Source organism: Mastacembelus armatus, chromosome 13, assembly GCF_900324485.2.
Source record: "Mastacembelus armatus chromosome 13, fMasArm1.2, whole genome shotgun sequence".
NCBI classification, from domain to species: Eukaryota; Metazoa; Chordata; class Actinopteri; order Synbranchiformes; family Mastacembelidae; genus Mastacembelus; species Mastacembelus armatus.
Genome location: NC_046645.1, coordinates 11,417,150 through 11,440,259, shown reverse-complemented (window position 1 = coordinate 11,440,259; position 23,110 = coordinate 11,417,150). Strand labels below are relative to the sequence as shown.

Sequence of the window (23,110 nt, the reverse complement as noted above, 5' to 3'; positions counted from 1 at the left end):
GTGGGAGGAAGCTAGAATCCCCAGAGTAAACCCACACAGACACAGGGAGAACATCCAAACTTCACACAGAAAGACCCCAGGGTCAAAAGGGATTCAAACCCTGAACTTTCTTGATGTGAGGCGACAGTGGTAACCACCACACCATTGTGCATACCCTTTTATAGCACAACTCTTTTTTATATCCAAAAATAAAGATTAAAAATAGGTAAATTAATTAAACAGGGCTAAATAACATTTTTAAAACAATTTGTCATCAAATGTCCATGGTCCATTGCAGCTAAGTTCATGTAGAAAGCACAGAGAAGGTAAAAAGTTGATTCCAAAAAAATAGATTTTGTCATTCAATCTAGGTATTAAACGTTACTCTCCAGCAGATGGCAGTCTCACCTAAATCAACTGCTGCAACACTTCTACCCATCAATTACACAACACCCTGCTGTTGTGAGGTCAAAAGTCCCCTAAGATCCCTAAAATGGTGTGTTGCTTCACTGACCCCTAGAAGTGTAAAAAGAGTAAATCTGAATCTGAAATAAATCTAGTTTTCAGTCTGAATATGTGCAGTGAGAATGTGCTGTATCAAATGCCCCTGGACCACCAGGGGCTGGTTTGAGTCAACTAGCTCATCCAAGCCATGAAAGGCTGATCATAGTGATTTAGAGAATCACTTCCCAGGGACAAATTACTATCCTTTTCTTTCCATGGTATGTGGAAAGAAAAACTGAACACATTCAGTTTCATAAAACACATTCCATCTTCTCCTAATCCCATCTTCCCTTCTTCAGATTCACATGAAGCGCATCCAATCTAAAAAGTTTGCACAGGTTGTTTATGTTTTCTCGGTTTGTTTGTTATTTTCATTAATCTGTTACACAAGAGTCAACAAACTGGAGATTTTGTCCTTTTTCATATGTAGGTGGAAATATGGACGTTTGTCTTTTTTGTTAATCTTTTTTATTGCTTCCTGAGATGAACAATGCAGTACTGTTGATCCATCAAATGAAATTCTCATAGAACCGATACTGTTTTAATGTTCAATACAAAATAAGGTCATAGAGATGACTCACGTCTTCCTGCTTTAGACTTTTCTTTGCCTTTCAAATGAAGGCTTTTCTGGCTGGCTTATAGTAAGACTTGTAAAGCACTCAGATTCCTTCCTGTTACACAAAGGCTGGCCCAGTACTGAAGACACAAAGACCTCCTGGGTCTGAAACACATTGTTGATATAGATGGCCTTATGGCATCACCTGAGACACTGAGATCATTACACTGACCTTGTAAGTAAGGATAATTTCATTTACAGGTCCTCATACACAGACTCATAGGCGTGTGCTTTGGAACATTAGCAAAGACTTCTGCACTAAAATAGAGCTTTATTTTGTTGTAGCTATGAAGTGCATGCTCTAATCATGGTGATTAGAACTCTGGTCAGTTATTATTGACCTATTTATGTTATTACTTGGTGCATTAGTCACTATTTTGTGAGGTGTGAACTCCCTACATTTCATCATGATGCTACTTTACTTGTAATTTAAATAATTTATTTTGTTTTTATGGCTAAAGCTGGCAGTGGCATTTCTAAGAAAGATCTATCTAAGTCATTCAAGACATCATAAAATACTTTATCTGCCTGATAAAAATGTGCCGTTGAGTCATGGTCCTTGGAAGACGGGACTGGATCGTTATGAATGGGTAATGTGCAAACCACTCACATAGTGGCTGTCCATTGGAATCAGCAGACAGAGGCTGACAAACAAGCGAAGTAATTCTAATGGCAGGGATGCTAAGATTTCTCAGATGATTTGACTACTTAGTTACTAATTATCAGTTACATAAGTACTATAACCCACTGCAATATGGATGAGTGGAAAATAAAGTTCACTTGAGCCTTGATTAGTAGACAGATTAACAGTGTATAGTGTTAGTAATCTATATAGTGGGAGTTTGAGAGAGGGGAGAAAAGGAAGATGATGCAGATGTTGCAATTAACCAAACTAACCATTTTCTATACCCGCTTATTCCTTAACCAGGGTCACGGGGATCTGCTGGAGCCTATCCCAGCTCTCTTTGGGTGGAAGGCAGGGGTACACCCTGGACAGGTCACCAGTCCATCACAGGGCCACATAGAGACAAACAATCTCACACACTCACTCCTATAAGCAATTTAGAGTCACCAATCAACCTAACATGCATGTTTTTGGACTGTGGGAGGAAACCAGAGTACCTGGAGTAAACCTACGCAAGCACAGGTAGAACATGCAAACTCCACACAGAAAGGCTGGATTGCAAACCCACGACCTTCTTGCTGTGAGGCAACAGTGCTAACCACTCATCCACCATGCTGCCCAACTAACCAAACCACTGAAGCAAAGAATGCGACAATGTATGATTGTTCAGCTTGTCCATCAAATCCTCTCAGTGCCATTCACTCCGGTGCCCTTTCATTAGCTGCATCATTTACAAACATCATGTTTGCATATGCACTGCAAAAACAGATTGGATTTCATTCCTGGAATCCATTTTAATTTTAGTGCTATGAGACAGGCCAGAGAGATTAGCCAAATAACTTCTGTCATTAAAGCCTACAATTTATGCTGGTCTGGAAGTGCACATCTTTTCTTGTGATGCCATTAACAATAAAATGATTATAGCAATACAGCTGTTCCCAAATGTTTTTCAACCTATTCCTATTCCTATTAGTTACTTAGATTCAATTTCAGAATATATACATGGCTGTGAAATTCTTACACATTTCATTCATGGTCTTAATTTTACGCAACAGAGAATGAAAGAGCTGTTTTTCATTATTGACATCCTCCTTTAACGAATTAGCTCACATGTGTATTCAATGTGGTGTTTTATGTATGTGCAGAAGAAAGAGAGTGATAATAACAGGACTACCAGCAGGACCTAGATATCCTCTAATGGCTCTAATGGAATGCACTGATTTGACTGAGGCCATTAGGGCCCAAAGGACCACTAGAGCTGCTTTGGTTTTCACCGCCTGGGCTCACTCAGCCCATGTTTTGTAGCGTTAGATCAGAAACAAATGTTGTCATGTTCTCTTCATGTTCAGTCAGAACGTTTGGTTGTAACCTGTGAAATCCCTCAGAGTTACAGCAGCTCAAAGCCCAATGGTGGGCTTAGTGCTTCTGTGTGTCAGAATCACTCAATCCTGCCAGAAAGAGACAGGTAAGAGCATCACCTGCCACACCAGCCAGATCACAGGCTTGTGACAGCCTTTGTCATGTGTGTTGTTGCTCTACTTTTTAAATATGTGGCCTATTTTTAACCTCACAGTGACTGTAGAAAGGTAAAACATGTATACCACAGATAGGATGACCTCTGTGTGTAGGACAGACTGTTGCCACACAAAATGTTGTCATCTAAAAAAATTGACCGAAATGTGTAATGTATATTAAAAAAATATTCTTTTTGAATGCAATTCATGGATTTTTTTGTCTGACTTACAACACACAACTGTGTTATGCTACTTATGAAAAATATTTACAGCTAAAATTATGATTTGGATATAACATTATTTATAATGTGCCTTGTTTCACTGTTTTGTCTTTTTTTTCCAAGTGTGTTTTAGTCACTCTGCAAACCATCACATAAAATAAACAAGCAATGTATTCAAGTGTGTGACCAAGAATTAAACAATGTACAGACTGCTGCGGAGGCCACTATAGGGCGATACAGAAACTGTTCATGGGCCTTTTGAATAGAGTTTCCATGGTAACCTGATCAGTGCAATCAGAGGGATAAACAAAGCAGTAAACACATGAGTTTACAACTCTCTCAAATGACACTGGTATGTTTATATAAGCCAGAATGAGGCCAGACACATTCACATGCACTAACAGGATTGTGCCAACAGCTGCAAGTCAAATTCAAACATAACAGGCCTTGCTCACAAGTCGCAAACAACAATATCAAAATGCCTAAAGGGGACGTTTTGACTGAGGGCAAAAACACTGCTCTGAAACAAAGCTCAAGTGAAACAGAGTAATGGCAAATATAAGCGCAGATGATCTGTTTTCTTCTCCCTGCAGTAAAAATAACTTGCAGCTGATCAGAAACTGACTCACAAGTTCCAAGCGGCTGTAAAGGAGGGATACGTGAAAAGAAGGGGAATAGAATAAATGGTTTACTATGAGAGCAGCTTGAGGAGTTTGATCCCTGCACTCCCTCATTGTGCCCAACTGTGTCTTGCTGAGACAATAGGTTGAGCATGTTAAGCTGGAGCACTATTTATGAGCAGAATCTAAAGAAGATATGTGTGGATCTGCATGAATGCTCTAAAAATACAAACAGAGCAGTGGGTGCATTGCAGCTCAAGGCTTAAGTGGCAACATATGTTCAACCATATTGTACACAGAAGTTCTTCATGTTTATCAGGAATTACTGTATGTGCGTCCTGAGATGTACTGTGATTGAAATGAAATGAAGCAATCGTCTCACATCAACAGTGATCAACAATGACAAGCTAAATCATGAGTATAGAACTAGACGAACAATTTGATGGTAGCACGAGAATGCACTAACAATAAATATGAATTACTATTATGCTTAGCAAATACTTAACTCATTCGACTCCACTGTTTGTTTTTCCTTTACTCTGTGTATTTTCCAACACAAAAAGCATATTTTTGACAACCCCTGCTGAGACAAATCAGAGACAACAGGAATGACCTGCTCCAGAGATGACGGCAAAAAGTTTCTCACACACATAACCCTGAAGGATTAGCACTGCATGGCAGGAAAAAATATATTTTGCATCTTTCTAAGTGATATATATTTGTAAAACTAGCCAAGTGGAAGAAATTGATAATAATTAATTAATAAAAATTCAACAGAATGGCATCGCAAGTTACTGACATTATCAGTGTTGGGCTTTACAACATTTTCAACTAAGTACATTTCAGTGAACCATCAATCCATCAGCCTTCAGTTCCATAAATACAAAGTGGGCATCACTGAGAAGGATAATACAATGTATCTCTCTGCAAAGCAAACTACATTTTAAAATTAGTTTTTTACTGTTCTACTCCCTAATTCTTTATTACGATCAACGTACGTGTGTAGAAAAAGCAGACATAGCACATGCCTGAACAGATCAATACACATATGCACACACAATAAAATTATTGTTATTGTTATGTTTCCACTGACTACTGCATCCAGTCCATCCTGCATATTCAGTGCCAGAGGGGGGAGAGATTTGGTAAGGGATATTAAAAACGCAACAAAGTTAAACAAAGTTCAGCTAAGCACTCTCCTCAGAGAGCAACAAAATTAATTCACCCCCATACAGGGTAGCAAGAGCCTGCTGAAGTCTGGAGAACAAAAAGAAAACCAAGTGACAGCTGAATTCAAACTGATCCAAACTGTTTTTTGTCTGATGGGACAAGAAGAGAACAGGAAAATGAGTAGAGATAAATTACTTCTGTTGTCTCACTCCAGTTTTTCTAACCACTGTTCTTATGTATATTCATAAAGCCAAAACCCAAACATCTGCTTTAGTTTTGTCTCAGTTTTGAAGACTAAAACATTCAACACTCGCTGACCCTCAAACACTCACACTGCAGTCATTACAAAGAAAAGGTCTTGCTGATCTCTGAGCTGGAAAATAAAAATCCATCATAAACTCATCAAGCAGCCCATTGCAGATCTCCAACATTTGCTTGCTATCATGAGAATCCTCCATACAGCCAACACTCGTTTTCACTATGATTTACATGCTCAGCTAGTGACATATTCATAAATCAGTAATGTCTAGGTCAATGCCATAGACTCAAATGGATTCTAAGGACGCCATTACCACTTCTGGATAAAAATATCACTAAATTCCAAACTCTAATTTTGGCTGAACAGAAAGCTCTCAGGCAGACATAAGCTATAAAAGTGCAGCTATACATACTGCAGTTCTATGGCTCAGGTTGATGAGTCACTGATTTGTGAGTCCACAATAAAAAAATAACAAAACAAGACTTATATAGTGAATTAAAAGGCACAAGTGTTAACTATTAAACATGAAAGCCATATAAAATATGATCACCACACAGTGGTTAAAAAGAATGAAAAAAGAATTAAAAGACCATTCAATTTTTGCAAAAATTCCATATGTCCCACAGATGCTCATGCACAATCATGCAGACACACACACATGTGCAACATTCACGAGAAGAATAAGATCGTGTTAAATGTGACCGAGTATCAGTCAGTACAGGTCATATTCTTAAAGCTCCAGCAGGCGTGACAGGCACGACAGCACGTTCACGCACAAACAGCTTCAAAGTTAGAACTTTGCATTCAAGGGGAATAAAACTGCAACAGTACAATTCAAATTCCAATTGTACTTACTTCCAATCTGCTTATGGCAACCTAGCCTGTAAAAAACTTATCATCAACTTAAAACTTAATCATCAACTACTTGAATACTCGAAAAACTTATGCTGTAATCTGTTAGGAACGACTGGTGCATATCTCAGTTTGTTATAGTACTGGGACATAGTCAAACAAAACAAGTGACGCATTAAATAGACACTCACACACAAACAGAAAGTTCAGTAGTTCAGTTCACAAAAAAAAAAAAAAAAAAACTCCCACATAGTTCCGGTCATGCAAATATAGAGCAGAGGCTGTATGTCCTGCAAACTGAGGTGCAGGTGAGGCTGTCCTGGGCTGCTTGCAAACAACCACAAGGTAGTTTCTTTGATTCCCAAATGACCAACTCACTGGTAACTGGGAACTTCAAGTTGTGCAATATATGTAGACAAAGAATTGACTGTATGATCAATAATGATATCAAAACCTTTTTTATATATAGTTCATATACATTTGGAAAAATTATTGTAGCGTAATTTTTAAATCTGGAATGGTAAAACCCTTTTGAATTTAAAAACCATTTAACTTTCCGCTTAACACAGACATTAGCAGTGAAATACGTTCGTGATCGTTATCTGATACAAACCTACAACGACAAATTTGTGATCTGTAAGGGGGAAAAAAAAAAGATTAATGCGGTAGAACTTACCATCTTATCATCAATCTTGGTGCCTCAGACTAAACTGCATTAATAGTGCTATAAGAGAAGATTTGCAAAACCAAAATGATAGCAGCAAGATTAGAAAAAAAAATAGTACCCAACATCTCTTCGATTAAGCCTGACAGATTATCATGTCATGACCCTGAAAGGCCAAAGGTCACATCAGCCTTAGAACAGGCAGCTGCTGACATGTGTGTCTAATGTCACATTAATCAAACATGTCAAGAGAACTGGGCTCCTTTCCGTCACTACTGTTAAAGAGTCTATGAAACCTGAGTCAGAGCGTGTGCAGGAGTGAAGTCACAGAACTTGAATTCCAGGAAACTCATGCATGCTGCTCTAGTACTATTACTCACAGACAGACCATATGGAATTTCACTAGAAACATCCACTAGTTTTTCACAGTGAAATGATGAGTCATGATATTAATACAGACCTTTATAACATCTCTAAGGACACAAGAACCAACCACATTCGATCCATGAAACATTGCTACAGTCACAAGAAGCTGTTGTTCCATAAAGATGATGATAAGAATCAGAAGAAGCACATACTGGGAAACTCTAAAAAGAAAGAACATAATAGGCAGACCGTGATAAAAATCACACTGCTGGACTCCACCAAAACAGAAATTACCAAGAACAAAATGATAATTTATGTTACAATTTTGTGAAGCAAAAGGCAAATAACCGTAAGAAATGCTAAATTTGAAGGGGATGGATGGATAGCTCCCAGCCAAGGCTGACCTGGACTGAACATTTGAGAAATCAAATTCAAACAGCCACTGGCCAATTTTCCTGCAACCTTCAAAGTAAATACGAAGAAAACTCATTTTATCTGCCTACAAATTTCTGGTCTATGTCTGTTTGGCTTGGATATTATGACGCCTCAGTTTCTCAAACAAATGTGGCGTTACACAACAATAAATCTTTTCCTCCTCAGACACTTAACTTTCATTGATATTGCAATTTATTCTATTCTACCACTTCATACTAAACCTAACGTGCCAGCTGACATGCAGGGAAATTACATTTTCTAGATCACAAATACAGGTATAGAATGCACTGAGAGAAATCCACACAAGGAAAAACTTGTCAAGGATGTTGAGAAAGTGTCTCATGTAAGGCGATACTGTTTCCAAACCACACTATTCCTGTCATTCACCTCCCACAGAGGTGAGGAGTTGAGGCCAATGCTGTATGTGCCTACAGATTCCTCAGCTAGCCTCCCAGTTAGCTGTGACTTTTAACAGCCGACCCATTCCTCCACACTCCCCCAATATCAGTTTAGCATTTCTCACTGAAGGTCTGTTATTATGGGGATGGATTATATATGCAAACAAGAAAGTTCTTGAAGTTAGACAACATGCTGGAAAAACAACATTATGTAAAAAAAAAAAAAAAAAAAAAAAAACACCATAATTTTACACCACAATTTTATTCCCACAATATTTTAAGTATTGGAGCTTGAAGAATGATACATCTGCTGCTTAGGACTCCAGCATGTGGAGAAAATTAAAGCCAAAGTGAAACAGTTTCTTTGGCCAGTAAAACAATGGGCCAAACTCAACTTTGAGAACAGCGGAGTCACAAACAAACACATCATAGCCAGAACAATATGGCGACATAGCTATGAAAATGCAAAGACAAACACACAAAACCTGCTGTCTATGGTCTTCCCCACCATCACCTCTCCTCAACCCCTATAAGCCTCTTATCACTGCAAATTGCTGTCTCTAAGAAGAGGCTTTAACTCTTCAGTTACTGTGATGACTTGGAATGAGACAATAATATATGTTCTCTGATAACACTAGTAAACAGAAACCTAGAGATTTGCTTCCTGATGCACCATTATTTATAGAGCTTAACTTAAAACGTAAAGATCTGAAAAAGAGAAACACGTGCTGTACCATATCTGACACGGTTACTGTACTCACAGCCAACAGCAGAGTGTGAAGGAGTATGCTGGTTTGTTGACACAGAGGAACTCATGGAATTCAACTAACTATTCAGAGAATCGTAGTTTGGAAAAAGGACAACAAAAAAAGGAAACTGATCTCCACATGCCTGGAATAATGTCTGGTTTGTGGCGTTTCATCATAAGTACACAAATAAAAACAAAATGATTAAAACGGCTCATTTGTTGGGAAAGAAGAAAAGTTAATCTAAAACACATTTGTCCTTGAACATCGAGACTTTCATCTGATAGTTTCATAAGAAATTTGTGGCGTAGACAAGCTCAGGGCACTTGTCATACTAGGTCCAAATTCAAATATGTACTTTTCTTCTGACATAATAAGGCACCAGGCAAAAATCAGAAAAACATTCTCAGGAGCATAATGGACCAAATCAAGCAAGCATTCTTCATCAAAGATGTTTTGTGACTCTATCTAAAACTTAAATCACAATAAGACAATTATTGCTGATGTCCTGGCAGCTGAGGAAGTTTCTGTTAACTCTATCATATCCGTGGTATTTGAAGCAGACCTGTTCCCTGAGTTGCTGCAGGATTACATTACAGCAGACAACGGGAGTGGATTGGGGGGGGGGGGCGGAGGAGACCAAAGTGAGCGCTCAGCTACAAGCACACTCTCAGAAATGACTCCCGTCCCTCTGCGCCTCAGACACACTGGACTCATCTGAGCCATCAAACGAGCGAACTGCATGTGGACCTAGTCTATCCACTGCTTCATCGGGATTTTCTATTCCTACAAAGGGAGAGCAGCTTCTACATCTTTTGAAGTGCGGTGAGGAAAACTCTATATGGACTAATGTATATTTGTTTTTCAGGCGTCAAAAGTTGTTGTCTCCAATTTATTATAGTTTTCTATGTGTATAATTTCAGATGGTGTTATCTCTAGTTGAATTCTCATGACTGCAGTGGGGATCTTTATATTCTCCACTGTAAATAATGATCAAGAAATCTGTAATGGCACAAGAAAATAAGAATATCTATCACTTGTAAAGAATAACTAATGGTGATGAAAATCTCACCTTGGACAAGAGAAAATAAAATGCTGGTGTATTTATTCCAGACGCTGTGCCTGTCTCCAGGTGGGTTTCATTAATGGTTCAGGACAAAGCGTAGCGGCCCCCCTCCCTCCCCCACACTCCCACCGTTTGCCGGTGCACAATGAGTGTGTGTGTCTGCAGAGCTCCATACCTGCGGAGGTGGCTGCTGACGGCGCTGTTGTTCTTGGCTGCGGTGGTGCCGACGAGCGGTGCCTGCCCCAGCTCATGTGCCTGCCATGCTCCCACTGAGGTGCACTGCACCTTCAGATACCTGACCGCAATACCTGACCACATCCAGACAGCTGCGGAGCGCATTAACCTCGGGTGAGCCTTCTTTTCTAGTTTTTTTTTTTGCATATTACACGTACTTAAAGTACTATTGACTTTATAACATTACATAGAAATGAAGTGAACTAATACTGAAGCTTTTTCAGATTTTAAACTAGCTTACACTTGCCTTAACTAGCTAACTTAATGCTAAGCTCCAATGTAAGCGCTTCTCGTACGGAAGCCGCAAATTGTAAAACAGTACAAACAGTCTAAGGGAGAAACAATAATATTTAAACATAAACAATACTATTTCATCTTTCAAATAAACTAGTTATATAACCTACTAATATTGTATGTTGTCCTTAAATAGACAAAAACAAACTGCCAATATGATGATTTTGATGGGGAATGATTTTGCTTTACAGTTACTGGAATGCATATTATGTATGAAAGCCAATATGCCAATAGTAAATTTGCAATACACAACTATGATTACCCTGTAGTGGTGTTTTCAGTTATTTGCTGACTGGATGCATTCTCATTGCTAGATAGACATGTACAGACTAAGTCTAATTGAAGTCTTGTAAATTACATTTTTTTTCCATTTGTTATGTCAGGACAACATAAACTAGTTAATGTATCATATAAGAACGTCAAGCATTTAGATGGCATCATCTATCGTTTGTCAACATAGTCCACCCGAAGAGTGGGCTTATCTAAAAGTCCAATTGAAAACACCAATGTGGACATGCAGGACCTTAAATGAGAGCAATGTTTTCAATGTTCATTAGCATTTGTAAATTGCATGTGATACATGTGGGCTGATGAGTCTCCTTTTCATGTCTCTGCTTTTAGATACAACAGCATAACTGTCTTGAAAGAATATGATCTTTCAGGCCTTGAGAACTTAGAGCTGTTGCTGCTGCATAGTAACACTATACACACTATTGAAGACAGAGCCTTCCAAGACCTCAAGTCCTTACAGGTAAAACCATGTGCAGTAGTTGTCAGTCTCTTATGAACACATTATAGACCTGACTTGGATCACTGTAATGGAATATCAAAAGCATATTATAGTGTGATAAGTCTGTCAGTATGGATGGGGTTTTGTGGCATTTTACAGAATCTGAGTCCAATTCCAAATCCAAATCCAATCTGAATCCTTTTGTCCTGAGCACTCTCCTACAGCCATTACATTTTCCCAGTTGTTTGTGATAGTGTCAGAGAGGCGAAGGAGACCAACCAAGTAGAGAACACGATAAAAGAGTTTTTGAATGCAAAACTTAATGAGTGCAGGTAATTTACCAACTTCAAACTGGACCCAAAACAGACCTGCCTACCTGCCTAACATGGTTTACTTCAACAATTGTACATGATGAAAATCAAGAACGATGTTGTAACTTCATCAACTTGGCATAGATACCTGCCATTTACTTCCTCTGAAGTAAAACCGGATTTGTAACAGATGGACCACAGATCAAAAACACTGTAACACAATGCAGCACATCAGCACCACAAACTATGGAAATTAGTGTTGTTTCAACTTTAATGCACAGTCCTAACAAAAAGTAAACACCACAAGCTTCACAAGCAGAACAGATTATTTTATTCCACATGTATTTTTTTTTTCAAATAAAGGACACTTGCCAGTGAACTGATTGCATATTCTTTTCTAGACAAAACAAATAATTTTCAACTATACTGTTTTGATAACATTTAATGTTATCCCTAAATAATGTGCTGTTGTGTTAATATTCTTAAGTCAAGATTATTTTGACAAACATCTATAACTTCTCAATCATATTCTCATAGGTCCTCAAGATGTCCTATAATAAAGTAAAGGAAATCAACAAAGAGACATTCAAAGGCCTGGAAAGTCTGATGAGACTCCACATGGACAACAACCACATTGAGTTCATCAGCCCAGAGGCCTTCTATGGCCTAACAAGCTTACAGTTGGTGCATCTGGAGGGGAACTATCTCCAGCAGCTCCACCCAGACACATTTGTCACGCTGAGACACAGCCAGGTTTTCAAGTTGTCCTCACTCAGAAATATCCACCTGTCAGATAATCTCCTCACCACTTTACCTGCAGATATTTTCTCTGGCTGTAGCCAGTTAGAGAATGTCTTCCTCCATGGGAATCCCTGGACATGTGATTGTCGTATGCAGTGGTTTCCAGCGTGGGGACAGAGGAACCCAGGTGAGGAGTGTGTGTCAGTGTTGCATTGTCTCAAGTATTCATAGTGGTGGAAGGTTGTAACTGTTTGCAAGGGAAGAGATCCCTTTCTTTCTTAATGAAAGCATCTTTCTTAATAGAAACATTTTCTCTCACATAAATGCAAAACAAAATTTGATCAGAGTCTTAGTGAACCCACATTTGCAAGCAGCTTTAATAAGTCATCTGATAAAATTGATAGCTAGATCAGTATGTGAATAGGTTATTCTATTCTGACTTTTTAGGTGGTAGATTTTTCTTTCCATGAACTAATAGTGCTCGGAATCCCAGGCAAGAAAAGCGTAACCAAGGGAAACACATAAATCTTTGCAGCAACATCAGTGGCGGTAGTTTATACTGTATCTTCTTTTCATCATAAGAGATACAGAAGACACTGAAAAGCAGAACCTATACCATTTTTTATGACTTGGCAAATGCAGTGTTCATCTCATAAATTACAGGTCTGAATGGTTGTAATGAATCTTTCAGATCCTCAAGTTTTTGCTCGGCTGGCATATAATGTGGAAAAATGTAAATGTTCTATTTTTAAAACACATAACCAACTAAATGCTGCTCCGTTTGATTTCAATGTTTTCAGGTGTGTTGAAATGCAAGAGAGACAGGGGACATTCAATGGGCCAGCTGTGTCCCATGTGTGAAAACCCAACCTCTTACTACAACAGACCCGTTCGCCTTCTCTCCAGTGATGCATTTACTTGCACCAAACCCTGGATCAAACCCCATCTAAAGCAGAATAACATCAGCCTGGATGAGGGGGACTTTACTCCGGTTTCTCCAAAGGACTTTATTGCCCCATTAGGCTCCATACAAATGAATCTGACTGACCAGTTTCATAGTGGTGCCAGTCTATCCTGCACTGTCCAGAGACCCACGGCTTTTGAGAACCTCACACAAACCTTGGAGGAGGAAGAGGGAAATAATATCACCATGTTTACTGCTAGCATAACTACATATTTGGTGTGTAACACTGACTATGAACACATCCAGCAGCTGTGGCAGATCCTGGCCACCTATAGTAACTCTCCCATGAGGCTAGAGAGAGGTCCAATGCTGGCCAGAAGTCCAGAAATGGTGTACAGCTATAGTCAGATAAAAAAAGATGGAGAGGAAGAAATTCATACAAACATTGAGGCTGAGATTAAAGCCTCTCCTGCATGGTTGATGCAGGGAGAAATAAGCTTCCAGCTTGACCGCACTACTACTACTTATTCTACTTTGCACATTAAATACCAGTCTGTGGTTAATCTGCGTGTGGAAAACACATCACCGAGGCGGGGACAGTATTCCTGGACCATGATCAAGCGAGATAATCAAACCAAGACTGAGCACACTGTACTTACAGGTAAGTGCTGGAGATGAATCTGTCTTAAACTAACTGATAGCTGATGTGACCTTCACTTCAGTCTTCATTCTTTCAAATGCATAAACAGGAACACTATGAAACTTTTCAGAAGAAAATGTCTTGTTTTTGTATTTATTTTGACTCTTAACAGGTGGTGTTGCTCAATTGAGTTGTCAAATCCAGGGTGAGCCAAAGCCTTTGTTGGAGTGGATTTTACCAGATGGAAGTAAGGTCAGAGCCCCTTACTCCAGTGACGACAGAAGGATCATAATAACTGCTGATGGGAAGCTCACTGTACGGAGCGCAGATGCTTCTGACACCGGCCTCTACTGGTGCATTGCTACAAACTACCTGGATGCAGATATCCTTGTGTTTCGAGTGACCGTTCTGTCCCCAGATGTGGAAGATGCTGAGGTGAACGGTGTCCGACTCTCAAGGCCACTGGGTGAAAATCTGGTTCTCGACTGTAGCGCTTCAGGAACTCCTGAGGCCTCAGTACAATGGATTCTCCCAGATCATTCAGTACTGGACAAGTCTCACGAGAGCAGAATGGTGTATGATAATGGAACTCTGTTAATTAAGGGTCTTACAGCAAGGGATCGAGGTTTTTATAGATGTTTGGTTGCTAATCATCTAGGAGTTGACCTGCTTGTATCTCAACTGACGGTAACAGGAGAAAGACCTGATACATTAACATTTTTAGACAGTGAGGGATCTGGCATGAAAATGGATGTCAAGGTAAACCCTAGCTTGACAGAAAAGAGAGTCACCCTCAGTGAGGTCCCCTCATCAAGTCCTTCGGACATAACTAGTCAGGAATCCAGGACCATCACCTCAGATAGACCCTACCCCAGACTCAGGCCACATGGCAGAGGAAGCTCTAGACGTAGACCGGAACAGAGAAGAAGGGGGCCATTTAGTAACAGGCGTAGCAGGATCTTTGATAAATCTTCCAGGAAAGTAGACCCACAGAAATTTGCTGAATTAATGAAAAAGGCTCAAGGTGGATCAAATGTAGATAGTGACACAGAGAAAAATCAGGTAAATTATGAAGACTCACAGATTAGTGTTTCTGGTGATGGTGACATTGGCTCTGGTGAGGTTCATAATGAAGACTTTCTTATTGTTGTGCCAAGGATTGTCAAACCAACTGCAGATAGTCCACAAAAAAATAGAATATTTGGGGAAGACAAACATAGTGAAACAATAACCACCAAGTTAAATGAGAATCATCTTTTAACAGCAACAGGGGCCGATCAAACCTTTGGCATTGAAACCACAGTCAGCAATCACATCAATTTAAATAAAATAACAGAAAACACAAGTAAGCCAGCAATAAAGTTAAATATTCAGTCAGACTCTACACCAATTAGGTCTACATATGCACACAATCCAGGCTTTGTTGAGACAACAGAACTTTATGCACCCCAAAGAACCAGACAGCCACCAAACATGCATCCAGTCACTCTCCAGCTTACTGTGACAGACACTTTACAAGAAACTCAGCTCCAGTTCTCAGGAGAACAATATGCAGAGCCCAAGACATCCACTGGGGCAGCACTTCCATTTACCACAGTGCCTAACATCACTCCAGTAAGGGATGAACCAGACCCCATGGAGCTAGTCATACACACAGACCCAGAAAGCCAGACCACATTCACAGCTGTCACCACCACAGAGAGACAGCAAGATGAGATCACTTTCCACACCACCCAAACAATCAAATCCCCTCGCCTACCCGGAGGATCCACCATCATCTCCCGACAGCAGATCCATATAATCCCACATATAAAAGGAAGAGGAGGCCGCAGGAGGAACTTCCAAGGTCGTAGGAGGATCATTAAACCCAACAGGATTACTGATATACAGTCTTTTATCAATAAACTTAAACAGTCCTCAGTGAAGATGGAAGGAAACACCTCTGTGCCATATAGAATTGAATTGAACACAGGTAAACAACCTCGATTTGTGAGCAAATAGAGCCACTGTTAATTTCTTCCCATCATGTTATGTGTGCTTCTTTAACTCATATTTTGGGTACTGTATCTGCATTTTACTTTTCTTTTTTTTTTGTTTTCCCCTCAGACTGCAACTGTAATGAAGACACAAAGAAGACAGCAACCACCAACGTGCAAGTGGTCACACCAACAGCTTCCTCCAGTATGTCTTTACACAAAACGGAGAGACCTGCCTCTACACAAAAAATAGCAACGTCTTCCACAAATGACATGATTTCAACTGCCCTATTCACACACACCGAGCCTAAGCCAGAGGTTTCCAGTGGCTACATGATCTCAGCTGAAAGATCTGAGTTTGAGTCATCAGCCTCCATCACAACTACTACAACTGCCTCAAAGATTATTCATGGAAGAATTACATGGGACAGGCTGTTTGGAGGCAGAATAAGGGAAAAGCTGTTGGGCAGGGTAAGGAGGCCATTCATCTTCCCAAAAACTTCAACTACCACAGAAACTACAACCCTAACCACAACACCTGCTACTATGCCCCCCACCACTGTGAGCTCCCTAATTGAACCAGTGACTCTTGTCCCATCCAGACACACTGACATTAAAGAGAGCTCATTAGATGATGACTATGGAGATTCAGCCTCTGCAGATTTTGAACTCACAACACTGGGACTCAGCTTTCATGATAGAACTACTACCAGTTCACCCTATTACTCCAGGTCCTCCACTACTGCTGAAACACCACCAGAATTACAGACTCTATCTCCACCACCTATTATCAGCCCACTTTCAACTGAGACTCCTGATGAGGCTTTATCATCTGGGTCTGGTAGAGTAGCTGAAGGATTTGTAATCAGAAAAAGGCCTGGTAAGACTAGAGGACGTCAGGGGCGGAGAAGAAGGCCCTTTAGGGGCAGGAGACCCTATAAGACACCTGGTATCCCTAAATTACATCCTGCTACCACAATTGAGGCTACAACTACAGAGGCAGCCACTGTGGAAAATACAGTGCAGACAACCGCACTACCCCAGGGAACTGTTTCACTCTATAAACCCTTGTATGCATCACCTGGGAAAGAAGACCGAACCACAGTAGCAGTAACATCAGAGGAGGAGACTGATGTATATAATGAAGCTGATAGTTTACCAGCCTACAGTAGAACCATGACACCTTTAAACAGCTCACCCGCCTATAACCCAACCACATTGACGCCTACAACCACAAAGTGGTCTTATACAACAGTTCGGAGCAGATTCCACAGCAGCATCAGACCACCACCTACTCGCACGCCACCAACGAGGAGAATCAGGCCGACTTTGCAAAGCAGTGCTGCTACAGGCAAGACAGATAAAGACCATCCAGTGACCATCCTTACAGCTGAGCAAGGACACACCAACACCCCTGTACCTGAAAACAACATAGGCAAACACAGTGCCATCTCTGGTGTTTATAATCATGTTACTAACAATGAACCTACAAGAACCAATACTGCTGGCTTTGAAACCACTACACAGATCTTGACAAACAAACCCAAGATAGTTGGGGGTAATGCTGCCAGCTTCACCGTTTTGTCCAACTCTGATGCTTTCCTGCCATGTGAGGCTGTTGGAAACCCACAGCCATATATAACCTGGAAACGTTTCTCCTCAAATACAGGTACAAAATCGTTTTTATTATTGTTGCTTACTAACTTAGAAAAAACAAACATGCAAAAAAACTGGATTAAAAATGGTTTAAAAGCTAAAATTAAAAGTTGCAAAATTAATTATTCTTTCAAAAACAATAAAAGTTGTAATAAAGATAAAAATATCATGGAAGCAATCTGTAAGATATAACATGTAATGTGTTTATGAGTTATTTAGAGGTTATATTTGTTTGAGCAATGCACTGTATATTGCTTTAAATGCTAAATGCTTCTCAGAAGAAATTCTCTTTCTCTGTCCTTCAGGGAGCCCTGATACCATTACAGGCAAGATTGGCAAGTTTGAGCTGTTGAGCAATGGCACTCTGTTCATCGAGAATGCCAACATCAATGATCGTGGCCAGTACATCTGCCTAGCTGAGAATGATCATGGATCAGATAAACTTTTTGTCACCCTCTCTGTGGTGGCCTATCCCTCACGCATCCTGGAGCCAAAAATGCGTGACATAAAATCTCACGCAGGAAACACTGTGGAGATGAAATGTAAAGCAGAGGGTCGACCAACACCCATGATATCCTGGATACTGGCCAACCGGACCCAAGTAAAGGGTCAAATCACAGCGAAGGGAAGGGTATCGGTATCTGATGAAGGGACTCTGGTCATTGAGCATGTGTCTGTTTACGACAGAGGTCATTACAAATGTATTGCTAGTAATCCAGCTGGAGCTGATACTGCTACAGTTCGGCTGCAGGTGGTGGCAGCTCCACCTGGCATCATTGAGGAGAAACGCCAGCACCTGAAAGCCAGTGTGAGCCAAACCTTGTGGCTACCTTGCACTGGCCAAGGCAGCCCTCAACCTACTATTCACTGGGTCCTTGATGATGGGTCAGTGGTGGAGTCTAACAAACCTGCCACTGACCCAAGGATTTTAGTTTATAAGAATGGAACCTTCCACATTAAGGATGTGACTCAAGCAGACTCTGGGAAATATGAATGTATTGCTACCAGCTCTACCGGCTCAGAGCGAAGGGTGGTAACTCTGACAGTGGAGAGGCAGGAGTCTGCACCTAAAATAATGAAGACATCCCAGCACATGACAGAGTTATCCTTTGGGGATCAGTTGAGGCTTAACTGTTTAGCAACAGGAGACCCCAAACCAAGGATGATCTGGAGGTTACCTTCAAAAGCTGTGGTAGACTATTGGCACAGGTAAAATGCCTTTAATAGTGAATCAAAAGAATACATGGTAGCCTAGTAAATACACTATATGTATAAAACACATACAGTATGCGGCAAAACAGATATAACATTTCTTAATGGCTTTTGGACTGTGCTGGTCTTGCACATACTTAGTGCTGATGGTTGTAAAAGTAGCCATGTAGTTATACTTGTTTGATTTAGTGTTAGGTTTCATGCTTTGTAAAGTTCAGGAATTTGCATATCTACCTCTGATCATAATTGGACTAGCTATTAACTGTGATAAGCATGCAAGCATAGTCTATGTTAAGCCAAAAAGAAACTAAAAAAAAAAACTCATACAGGTCAGTAACTGTCAGCTTCACTGCAGTCTCAATAAATACTGTATATTCTCTAAATAACCAGCTGTACGCACTTTAGGCACAACACCAGTAAAGGAACAAGAGATTGCCATAAAATATTAGTTTCCAGATGGTGCCCCTCATTAAACTGTATCTGGAAACATGACCTGTGTCTATGCATTCAGCAAAAAAAAAAGTGACTAAGGAAAGAAACAGAAATCTTGTTACTGTTAGGAAACATATGGTACACAGTGCTTGTGTTCAATCATTTGCCATTGCTTTGGCTCATGTATCATTTTCATTTGCTCATGTTGTATCTTGTTTAATAAATGTAGAAAATGTGCCGCCAGATCCCTTACGATGTTTTGAGCTGTCAGAACCACCATATATTGCAGTTTCCTGGATATAGCATTTACTTTTAACTATACAAAAATGTTCTTTGCAACTAGAGTGTTCTAATTGTTTATTTTTTATGCTCATTTATCTTAATGCAGTAAAAAAAAATCCCACAAATTACAGTATTCTGTAAATTATATAAATACTGGTTTGCTGATTTTTATTTTTTTAAGAAGTATTCAAAATGAGTTAATAACACAGGATTTACACAGGACTAACATTGCAGTATCATAGGTGTCATATGCCCTGCATCATACTAAATGGGGTCTGCTTGTAGGTTATATGTTTGACACTCATACAAAGTTAATCTGCTGATCTGTCTGTTTTTCCAGGATGGGCAACAGAATCCACGTCCTGGATAATGGTACTCTTATTGTTAATACTGTGAGTGATAAAGATGCTGGAGACTATCTTTGTGTGGCACGAAACAAGATTGGAGACGATCTCCAGCTCATGAGGGTACTTGTATCCATGAAGCCAGCCAAAATAGAGTCTAAGCTCTATGGCAAGAAGCAGGTACCATATGGAAATGACTTAAAGGTTGACTGTAAAGCTTCAGGAGCACCAAAGCCAGAAATCTCCTGGGGTCTACCAGATGGTACAGTGGTCAACAGCGCTCTGCAGTCTGACGCCAGCAGTGGAAGAGTACGAGCACGGCGCTATACTCTGTTTGACAATGGAACGCTTTACCTAAATCAGGTATGCTATTGTATTAACAAACCTCCATGAAACTAATTATGAGACATATTCGAGTTTAATGTCAATGTTTTAATTCTCCAGGTTGGCATGTCAGAGGAAGGCGATTACACATGCTATGCTGAGAACCAGGTGGGCAAGGATGAAATGCATGTACATATTACTGTGGTGACTGCTGCCCCAAGAATACATTCACCCAGCCAAACCTATGGCAGAATGAAGACTGGAGGGAACATCCGCTTTGACTGCGAAGCAACTGGGGAACCCAAACCCAAGATTCTATGGTTGCTGCCCACCAATGATGTGATTGCAGCATCAAATGAACGCTATCTAATGCATGTCAATGGTTCCCTGGATATCAGGGATGTGACATTTATGGATGCTGGGCAGTATGTCTGTATGGCTCGCAACCCTGCTGGGGAAAACAGAAAAGTCTACAAGCTCGATGTAGAAGGGAATCCACCAGTGATCAATGGCTACCGCCAGAACAGGACTGTAATCAAAGATGTAGCAGCTAAATACTCAAGAAAATTAATAGACTGTAAGGTGGAGGGGGATCCCACCCCTAGTATCACTTGGATTATGCCTGATAACATCTTCCTGAAAGCACCCTATTTTGGCAGCAGGATTACTGTCCACCATAATGGAACATTAGAGATTCGGAACGTGCGACCAACTGATACAGCCGAGTTCATTTGCTTGGCAAGGAATGACGGAGGAGAGGCAGTTATGGTTGTACAACTGGAAGTGACCAGTATGCTTCAAAGGCCAATCTTTAAGAACCCTTTCAACGAACGTATTGTGTCTCGGATTGGTAAAACCACAGTTCTGAACTGCTCTGCTGATGGGTACCCAATCCCAGAGATCATTTGGACTTTGCCTAATGGAACACGGTTTAATGGTGGACCTGACCATGGCTCTCACCTCCACATAGGCAACGACGGGACTTTGGTCATCTACAGTCCTCGCAAAGAGGATACTGGGAAGTACCGCTGTGGTGCCAAGAATGTCATGGGCTACATAGAAAAGCTAATAATTTTGGATGTTGGGCAGAAGCCTTACATCTTGACAAGGCCTAGGGGCATCATACGTAGTCTCTCTGGGGAACCTCTATTCCTTCACTGTCTATCTGATGGCAATCCTACACCAAGAGTCTACTGGACCATTCCTGGTGGCCACACTCTCACTCGGCCTCAAATCCTTGGGCGCTACCAGTTATTGGAGAACGGTACTTTGGTTGTTCAGGATACTAATCTCCACGACAGAGGGAACTATGTCTGCAGGGCTCGAAACGATGCTGGAGAGGCTGTGCTTACTGTCCCTGTTATTATCGTTGGTTACCCACCACAGATCACGAAACGGCCACCTCCCACTGTAACGGCAGTGACTGGGACACCTATCCAGCTCAACTGTGCTGCCACTGGAATCCCAAGACCCGAGATCACCTGGGAACTACCTGGTGGATCAATTCTGTCAACGGCAGAACAGGGCCGGCCTATGGGTACTGAACTGCTTCACCCTCAGGGCACACTTATCATCCAGAGGCCCACAGTGTCGGACTCTGGCACATACAAGTGCCTGGCCAAAAACCACCTAGGTACGCACTCAAAGGTCACATATGTGCGTGTGCTGTGAAGAAAAAGACATAACACAGAGAGAGGACAATAGCATATCCAAATGTAAACATTACCAGACATTTGTGTCTGTGCGGTTACAGCACATGCTTTCTCACACGTGGATTTGTGAGGATCACCGCTTGTGGAAATATTTTTTTAAAAAGTGACAGATGTGGATCAAAAAAAGTAAACACCACATGAAGTGAAAGGAAAGGCATTTTAAACTGGAAAACCCAAACAGGTGAATGAAATTTGAGGTGGCTCACATGGCAGCAAAAGTGCCAGTGCAAAGAGTAAAAGTTGCAGTTAATTCTCTGAGCAGGAAGAGCTGGCCCCAACTAGGGATATTATTAGAGCAGATACAACAATGGATTAATACATGTGTTATAGAAAAAAGAGAAAACAGGCTCCCCAGAAGGTTTTAATTTTGTTTCGACATTGGCCAGACATTACTGCCGTCATTACATTTTGTTTTGTCCTTTTAAAAGCAAATAAAAATGACAACAGACAGACTTTTTAGTCAAATAGATTTCAAGGGTGATTCATTGAATTCCACAGAGGAACAAAATACCTTAGGTTTGTTCAAAAACATATGAGGCTCGTTTAACACTGGATACACATCTGCATGGACAGTACAGTGCGTTCATATCAGAATTACATTAAATTTCTTTATTCAACTTTTAACATTTTTAACAGTTTAAAGCATATTCCTTTATGGTTTTTACAGTACAAAAACACATTATCAGTCTTTTGTGTTGTACACAAGAATTTACAGTAATGTTGTACATTTTGCTTCTCTGTAGTAATACAGTATATACATAGCTATTTGTACTATCTACTTTATTAAAGTATGAGGAAAAAATGAAATTAAAACAAACATGTCATGACTTTTCACTTTTCTTGTAATATTTTGATACACCAAAGCCATTTAAATCAAACGTGTTATGCATACATGAAATACACCAGTGTTAAAGCGACAGAATTGATTGTTGTTACTAGGGGGCTATTATAACTTGCAGTGAAAGTCAGAGTTGTACCTCACCCTTAGGGATGGAAGTTATGGTTGTGGCTGCAATAGAAATCTTCCAGACATACACAGTTTTAATTCTCCAGCTGTGAAAATAGCCCTTCACCCAGCTCTGCAATGTGCAAGACCCACAGGGGAGTCTTTGATTTTTGTTTGTGATTGTGTGCTGATTTTACTGCCCTCTTCCAACTTGAACTTGAACTGAGACATGATGCTTGAGGTTGAGGCTGAAAAATGGAACAGACATATTTTGAAAACATGAATCTATAAGTAATCCATTTAATGTAACATTTAGTATATTTCCAAGGTTACATTT

The 23,110-nt window shown here is 40.3% G+C and overlaps 1 protein-coding gene across 3 annotated transcripts; it reads left to right on the top strand.

Annotated features, from left to right (window-relative positions):
* The first annotated feature begins 9,653 nt into the window (after positions 1–9,653).
* Positions 9,654–22,994, top strand: igsf10 (immunoglobulin superfamily, member 10). Of its 3 annotated transcripts, none has more exons than XM_026299252.1 (10): positions 9,654–9,789; positions 10,083–10,383; positions 11,185–11,314; positions 12,142–12,532; positions 13,146–13,910; positions 14,062–15,861; positions 15,996–17,534; positions 17,827–18,730; positions 19,788–20,154; positions 20,236–22,994. In XM_026299252.1, the coding sequence occupies exons 2-10, from the start codon at positions 10,181–10,183 to the stop codon at positions 21,784–21,786; spliced, it is 7,650 nt and encodes a 2,549-aa protein (XP_026155037.1). In that variant the 5' UTR covers positions 9,654–9,789; positions 10,083–10,180; the 3' UTR covers positions 21,787–22,994. The 3 variants fall into 3 exon arrangements, with proteins under 3 accessions (XP_026155037.1, XP_026155036.1, XP_026155038.1); XM_026299251.1 differs by having other exon boundaries at positions 9,654–9,794; XM_026299253.1 differs by having other exon boundaries at positions 9,660–9,794; positions 10,102–10,383.
* Positions 22,995–23,110: the final 116 nt, after the last annotated feature.